This window comes from Halichoeres trimaculatus, unplaced genomic scaffold (genome assembly GCF_033239565.1).
Source record: "Halichoeres trimaculatus isolate MK-OKI-2021-1 unplaced genomic scaffold, fHalTri1.1 fHalTri1_scaffold_23, whole genome shotgun sequence".
Classification (NCBI taxonomy): Eukaryota; Metazoa; Chordata; class Actinopteri; order Labriformes; family Labridae; genus Halichoeres; species Halichoeres trimaculatus.
In genome coordinates this window covers 7,267,240-7,275,743 of record NW_027437201.1, presented here as the reverse complement: position 1 = coordinate 7,275,743, position 8,504 = coordinate 7,267,240, and the positions used below count along the sequence as shown (strand labels likewise).

The 8,504-nt window shown below is 40.1% G+C and overlaps 1 protein-coding gene across 2 annotated transcripts in view; it reads left to right on the top strand.

Annotated features, from left to right (window-relative positions):
• Positions 1-73: 73 nt before the first annotated feature.
• afap1l2 (actin filament associated protein 1-like 2) overlaps positions 74-8,504 on the top strand; it is a 48,464-nt gene continuing 40,033 nt past the window's right edge. Inside the window, exon 1 of one of the 2 annotated variants that reach the window (XM_074662604.1) lies at positions 74-376. In XM_074662604.1, the coding sequence (XP_074518705.1) occupies positions 361-376 (16 nt within the window). In that variant the 5' untranslated portion in view covers positions 74-360. The remainder of the gene's footprint in view (positions 377-8,504) is intronic. The other variant, XM_074662605.1, reaches the window with a different exon arrangement.

Sequence of the window (8,504 nt, the reverse complement as noted above, 5' to 3'; positions counted from 1 at the left end):
GACGGCACGAGGCATTTTGTCGCGTGACTCTGAACGCCACCCGAGAGTCTCTCCGTCCATAACGCGCTGCAGTGTGGATGCTCACTGTACGGGAGAAGGAGGAGGAGGTGCGGCAGAGGAGATTTGGAGGAAGAAGAGGAGAGCGCTGTTGTTCCGTCACAAACTCTGAAGCCTGTCGAGCCCAGACACTCGGGCAGTCACTCAGTCACTCTGTCAGCGTGTAGTTGGAAACGGAATTCTGCTGAAGTTGCCCGTCCCGTCATCACTCAGAAAGTTGACTGCTAACTTTGGAGGATTGTTTGATTTGTATGAGAGGAGGAACAAGACAGGAGGTGAAGCTGCGAGCGTCTGTGTGAGGGAATGGAGAAGCACAAAGGTAAGATAAAAAACGGACGTAAAAGTGTTTTCTTTGTCGCATGCGTAAGAGAGATAACTTCACGACTGTCTCAAAATCAAAACTGACATTGCATTTAGACATTTTTTTAACTTCTTTTTGAACGAGTTTGGTTCTAAAAGTATGTCAAACTAACCCTAACCGATATTGTAATCCATCTTTATTGATAAAATATTAATCCTGATATTACATTGAATGGCTTTTGGTGGCCCTAAGTCATTTGAATTTGCTTGCACATGCAAAAACATTGGAATGGATGATTTTGGCTGAGCTGTTGGTCACCTGCCACTAATACTGGCAGTGATAATTCCTCTGGTCCAGTTAGGTAGCTGGCAAAAACAAACAGACACCCATGACAAACTAGGTTTAAACTACTTTGAGTTGAATGCATCCAGGAGGATGAGATGTTTAGCTTATTTCCAAATGCCTCCCCTCGAAGCTCGCTCTATAAAACAGTTTACACTGTGGCTACTGATGGATTCCAATAGCTGCAACATTGTTCCCATGGCATTCCTGAAATTCCTGTGGTTATTTGTCCATGAGGGATGAGCAAGGCCGTTTAATACTTCCTGATTGACATAAACACAGAGTTAAAGCCAAAATGCAAAGTCAAAAGAAGAGCAAGTGGCCATAAATGCATCACATCTTCAAGTGTCAGATGATCTGGAGTGATAAAAAGACAACTGTGGACTTTGAGTACTCTAGTTTGTGTCCAGATCCATGTCACTGACCCTGATGGAGCAGTTTTATAGTCTGAAAACAATGGCCACTCATCTAACTGGACAGGGCTCAGCAAAATCTTGCTCCAACATTCCTGTTCTCCAGCTGATCAGACTGGCTCAGTCTGTTTACTCCCACACTCGCTCACAGAGAAAAATACAGTGCAGCAGAAAGCCAAATGCAGAGCGCTTTCTGTTTATCTTGCTGAGGGAATTCATTCTTGCAGTGGTGACTTTGAATTGGTCTTTTATTCATTTGTTTATCAATTTGTCCACCAGGTTTGAAGCTGAGACATTAAGTTGTTAATAAAATTCCTTGAATGGGGAGAATAAATCTCAATCCCAAAATCAATCCCAAATGAAAAGTTTGCTTTTCTGTCTTCTTCTACTATCCTACTGCACATTTTCAGATACCCTCATGTCTCTTTAAAGTGGTGAATTTGGGCCTTGAGACTTTCAATGGGCAATTTCTGCTTTATTTGTCAGACATGTGGATGAATTGATAATCAGTTAAAAAAAAACAATATGAATCATTTGACAGTTGCACTTCCCTTTAAAACGTGCCATCCCTATCTTGATTCTACTTTTCCTGCAGAGGGGATTTATCCCTCACATTGAATCTAAGACATTACACTGATTGTCCATTAGGGGAGCTTTATTACTTAATTTATATCCTTTGAAACATGGACTGTAAACTCATGGACAGCACTACAGCTCTCCAAGAGTGAAGCCAAGGATATTTAGAGCTCCTCCTGCTGGCCAGTAGCAGAATAGTTTACAGAACCAGCCTCCTCCATCTTAACAGGTGGGATTTGGCTCAAAGTTGAAAAACAGAATTACACGCTGAATATTTTTCTCTCAAGAATGCTTTCAGTGAGAAAAGTGGATTCTTATCAGGCTAGTAAACATAAAAAAGTTCATTTTTTAAATAAGTTTTATTTTGATAAGCCAATTTAACATAATGTTAAAAAAAGTGGAGACACTTAAGTTGCAAGTTTTGTTGGTTTTTGGCACAGTAGCTGAAGACTTTGGTTATAAAACGTGATGACATGAACATAAGAGTCACTTAACTTTCTATATCCAAGTGTCCACCTTGCTGTTTGTTAGCTTTTCAACTGAGGCTCACGCACTTCAAAAGTATTTACTATGTATTTATATGGATGGCGCCCCTTTATCTTCCCTTTGTAAAAAGTGAAGTCAAAATACCACCTTAAAGTGATACTCCAGGATGGAACAAGTTGGGTCCTATCACAAGGTTTAGGGCAGAAATTACCGCTACAGCAGTGTTTTTGTGCAGCAGAAGCCCAGAGCGCTCACACCAAACCATCGCACCACCATCGTGTCTCTTTGTCCTGGCAGACTACCTGCGTTTCTACCACGCGCACGCGTGGACTGATACACTAAGCGGCGAGCGCCTCGGAGCCTGCTGTGGCTCTGCAGCGGAGGTAGCGCCGTTTTACGACACGATGAGAACTAGAGCCTTATTTAGCGGTGTTTTTATGTGAAAGTAATGCGCTGAAAATTCTCTAAATAAAGCATGAATGCAGACCGATATCAGATTTTTTCGGTGGGAGTCCGTTTATTTGTGTTTTTGGTCAAGTAAAATATGGCCCCGTCTGAGTGCAGAGGAAACCAGCAGAGGAGCAGGGAGGGGGTGTTTGGTGCGAGCGCTCTGGGCTTCTGCTGCACAAAAACACTGCTGTAGGGGTAATTTCTGCCCTAAACCTTGTGATAGGACCCAACTTGTTCCATCCCGGAGTATCACTTTAAGGTGGTATTTTGACTTCACTTTTTACAAAGGGAAGCTAAAGGGGCGCCATCCATTTAAATACATAGTAAATGCTTTTGAAGTGCGTGAGCCTCAGTTGAAAAGCTAACAAACAGCAGCACAGGTAGCATGAATTTATTATTGTATTACTCATAAGTGAATGGAGAAGTGAGGACATGTGAAGCAATGCAGGGTAATACTGAACAGCAGGTAGATATAGACGTGTGGTTATGAAGTGTACTCTGCATTTTGGCTCTGATATGATACCAACAGCCACAGGCAGCCAGTGGAGAAGGTAAAGGAGATGAAAACATGGGAAACTCCAGGGAGGCCTGAGAAAAGGCAAAGCATTGTTTAGTATTCTGGATGTGATGTCTGAGTCATGCAGGTTTCATTACCTGCACTGGTTTACTCACCTTCTGCCAGAAATGGAGATCAAGTTAGTAAAAGCACCAGGTTTTGTGTGTGGGGACATGTTCCACCATCAGGACTGTAGAAGCCCCACCAAGAGATGATTCGATTTTTTTCCTCTCTTTTTTTTTCAACATTTAAATCAATGGTTACTTTTTCAGCATCCAACTGCAATTCATGTGCTGTTTTGACCCTGTCACAACAACCATGACTTTTCTAATGTTTGTTTTTAACAATCAGCAAAAAAGTCATCAAAAATAAATCACATACATGTATGTTTCCATTATGATACCAAACAAAAGAAACACTCAGCAAATACTTCTGTGGTTCTTATACAGAAATAGCAATGATTTTCCGAAATATTCCCATTGAAGGGAGTAAAATGTTTGTTTTCTCTTTGCAAGATCCTCTCTGATATTTATTATCTTCCCGTCCTCTCATTCAGTGCCCTCTACCTCATGCCTTTGCTTATTTTGCTTTCCATGTTTTTAAGGACCCACCAGTTTCTGGGTAAAGCCTGTGTGTGTGTGTTGAGTTCTCTGTGCTACTGACTTCACAGTCTTTGCAGAAAAAAGCAGGATTGATGGCGTGAGGATGATCGCCTCCTTTTGTAGCCACCAGCATCTGCTGTCTTCTCTACCAATAATCTGCTTCTGTGATCATTACCCAGATGAATTGTCAGACAGAGGGAGGAAGACTGATGGATGTAGTGTTGGATTTTTTTTTTTTTAATGCTTGATTATTCACATGAGGCACAAGCAATGTTGTTTAAAAGCAGATGGATGATGATGGGCTCTTTTGTTTGCTAGTTTTTGGTTCAGTCATGTGGACAAAAAGTAATGTTAGACAAAAACTTTTGTAAACACCTCAATTATCCACCACCCAAAATCTCCTCAGGATTGCATGTGTGAAAACATTTTTCCGTTATGCTAATTTATATTATCATCTGGCTTCAGGTAATTTGATGCAAAAAATGCTTTTATGAAAAAAAATGTTCTGCTTTTTTTTGCACAATGCCAAAAACTACTATGGATCCTGCACATCTCAGTTTTGCAGTGCTTTTTAATAACCTAATCCTGCTTGGCAAACAACAGTTTTCATACAAAATTGAATGACTCTAAGTGTATCATGGTTAACATCTATTAAAAATCAAACTTTCAGAGTTGTCTGTGTTTAGCATGACACTGACTGAGCCAGTGAGTTTAGTGGGTTTGACCTCCCATAAACTCTAACATGTAGGCCATCAGGTACAGCATGGGGTCTCCCGGTTCACTTCTCTGTCAGGGGCTCTGCTTGCCAACAGGAAGTGAGTGCAGTGATTGGTAATTCAGGAAGCTGCAGTGAGCTATAAAAATGATGAAAAGAAAGACGGTCTTCCTGATCTGTGGCGGCACAGAGCTCCATGTGAGTTTGGCCCTGGGTGTTTGCTCCTGTTCGTTTACAGCACATTAAACATGGCTTTGTTTATTAGATACAGGAGCTGCGAGTTAGCCTGTATTGTTTTTTTTTTCTCACCAGGTACTCGTGGAGGAAATAGCACTTAAATAGAAGCTTACCTTGTTGTAATCACACACATATGCCCCTCACTAGGCCTTTCTCTCCATGTAGCCCTCCTGGCCACTTATCTGTGGGATAATAACTAAGCAGAGAAGCTTTTATGTGGGTGACTCTGAGGCGGCATTGCTAGTTAGTTTTTATTTGTCAGCAGCTGCTCCTAGTCTGTCGCTTTCTTTTTCGTCAAGCCAAGACTGTGGAGCCTTGTAAAGCTCCAGAAGATGGCCTCCAAAACATGCATCTGATTATCTCTGCACAGAATTTATTAATAGAAAAATGACTGCTGGTTAATGCCCACACAGAGTGGTTCATACATGAATACTGTACCTCAGAGTATCCTAATGATGATGGATAAGCCAGTTAGAAGGGGCCTATGGAGTGACGGGAAGGGGATGTTAGCAGGGTGCTGCTTTAAGATGAGAAATTGGACCCACACTGAGCCCTTTTTCCTCAAAGGCCTAGACTGGCAGGTTTTTTTTGCCTTTTTGGCCTTGAGTCATAGTTTCTATGCAGCTAACATGCTATCCTTGCTAAGTGGATGGTTCATTTAATTATCAGCTGGCATACATTGACTCATTAGCATGTTGCACTGCTAAAAACAAATCAGTTAATAGCTGTGTTTCCATCACACTTTTTCACAAAATAAAAGCAATATTTCTGAAGTTTTGATAAAGAACAATTTCGCCTTGTTTCCATTACGACCAGAATCCGTGACGTTTTTGCGAAAAGGTGTTTCCATTGCACTATTGCGAGAAACGTCAATATTGAAACTTCTGAAAAACCACCTCATGAGAGCGTAAAAACTTTTTATCGAATTTGAGAGGTTTTGCGAAAATGTGGCATTTCCATTACCATTTTTTTATTATGATTTTTACGTTTTGCGCAATTCTAGGTGTAATGGAAACACTGCTAATGTTAAGATAATTTGGTCCGGTTGTTTTATTGTAATACCTAAATTTGTTGCTTAATTAGCTAAAACACAGTATGCTAATGTGTAACCAATGCAGCTAGCTTGTGATGCTAAACAGTATTAGCATTCATTTATGGAGTTTTGTCCCCCAAGACGATTAAATTAAAATACTTGCTTTTTCAGCTATGTACTTGATCCCTATTACATCCCCCGAGGACAATAACCCACTCTCTGTCTGCCAAAGAGTCAACTAGGAAACTGTTTGCTAATATAGCTAAGTATGCTAGCTGTTTTCTTGTCTTTGAAGAAGTTATGAACGCAGGCTTTCTTTTCATTTGACTTTTGACTGTTAGGTATTTCAGAACATTTTTAATACACATAGCACAGATGGCCTAGTGGTTAAGGTTGTGCTACATGAGGTTTGCCCTTGTGCAGGTGGCCCAGGTTTGAGTCTAGCCTGTGGCCTCTTTCCTGCATGCCACTCCCCTCTCTTGTTTTTTCCACTGTCCTCTTTACTATGTAATTAAAGGCATAAAAGCCCCAAATTAACTTAAAAAAGAACATTATCAGTATTAAACAATGTTAAAACAGTTTTTATTTGCCTACAAGGCTAATGCTATTGCTAGCTGCTAGCCATGAAAAACTTTCATTAAACTGAGCAAAAAACACACCAGAAATTCTTCCTTTATTTCTAAAATGTTACATAACAATATGAAATACATAAGCTAAAAGTTAAAATCTGAATTTAAATTTAATTCAATTGTCCGTTGAGCAAGAGTTCTGATAATGCACGATGGCAAACCTTATTGTTACACTGCTTGTCTTACCCTCCTCATGTTTGACTCCACTCTCTAAACATTATAACAAAAAGAAAGAAAAAAACTGAAGTTAGTGTTATCAGCAGCCAGAATGTTGAAACTTCAGCTATACAGCCCATGTCTGCAGGGACCACTGTAACACACGCTGCATCCTAATCAACACTGAGCTGCTGAAGCAGACCAGGGCCCCCTTTCTATAAAACAGGCAAAGATTTACTTTGACTTTAGAGCCCATTAGCATGTTGTAGCTATAAAAAATGGCTGATTTCTCCAAGGGCTGAACTGTAGGTCTCAATATTACTGAGACAGCACAGATCTAAAGACTGGGGAGAAAGAAAAGGGTGTAAGGAAAAGATACTGTGGGCTGAATACAGAAGTGATTCAAGAGTTTTGGTAGAAGGAAGATGAAGGGAAAAGAAGTTGACTTAGAAAGGGGGACTAAACTTTATAATTGTCTTCAGTATGTGTTTGCACTTCAGGCTAATGCTAGGCTATTGCTAATTGTTATCCTGTCCATGTTTTCTTTATGTGACAGCTTCTTTACATGGTCTAATCACAATATTCAAGCATTTTTAATGTTAAATTGTGCTTTGTAGAATTCCATAATCACATGTTTGAGAGAGAGCTGATTTTTATCTGCTGAAGAAAGAAGAAACTGGCACATTAAAAGTAATAATAATAATAAAAAGTTTACATTTGCTGCACTGCACCAGCTCTGAACTTGTTTCAACAAGACTGCTGACTTCAATTTCATCCAAACAATTCTTCTAATTTTCTCTCCTCTGGTTAGAGGCATTTCAAACAGCTCAACAAGCTTTTGTAGTGTTAAAACCAGTGGATTCTTCGCTCTGTTTGAACCACTAAGCAACCTCAAACTCCTCCCATATCAAAGTTTTTCCCACAGTGTTTAAAACACTTTCTTTTCCCTCTGTAAGATCTCTGCCATGACCTCCTTTCTGACCTCAATACAGGACTTTATTTCCGAAGCACTCTGACATTTTAGCAACTCCACAGTTTTGTTTATAAAGTAGAAGAAAATGGGCTTTTATTGATTCTGCAATTGCAACTTTATAGCCTGTTTTTGCCTCTCCACGGTCTTTGAAGGAATAAGTATGTGCAGACTTTAGCATTCTTCTGGTTTAAATTCTCCCAGCTTGTCACATTCAAACAGGATTACCAAAACCTGCAGGGCTGTTGTGCAGAAGAGAAAGAGTCCAGGGACTCTGAAAAAGGGTTGACCTCAGTGTTTCGTGGCAAAGAATCAAAAATGACACTTGTTCGCAGGAAATATGTCATGCAATGAGAATATTAACTTGCAATGTTGGACGTAAACAGATGCTGAAACAGAGTGTTGACTTTATGTTGTCAGGAGTGGACCTGTGTTATGTAAGTGGTAATGTATAGTGAGTGGGTGGTTATGCAAATGGGAATCCAGACAGAGTGAGCAGGAGTGGAAGACTCTTGTTTTATCCTGAAGGGTTTCTAAATGGTACAACCACCTGCACACTGTAAAAACTAGCATTAAGCTAAACATCACTTCAACTTCAAACATCAGTTAGAATTCACATTAAACTGACCATTTCCACTAAAAGGAATCTTTTGAAGGAATATTTATGTTGACATTTCTATGGTCGTTCGGGGCTCCTTCTCAAGGCTTTGAAGATGACGCACTTTTCAACATTAGTGAGGTACATTTCTAAACATTCCAACATAAAACTGCTCAAAGGCCTTCCACTTAGGAGATGCTTTCACTAGCTCTTCTGCCATTACTTGGATCTAGAGACAGGGTCCTTTTTTTACTACCAGAGATGTTTGGGAGACAGTAGCTCCTCAGACTGCTCTCACATCTGAACCCATCAACTGTTGTCACTTTCCAACTTTCAAGATCAGTCTGAGGCCCTGTTTCCATGACAACGTTTCATCTGTAAAA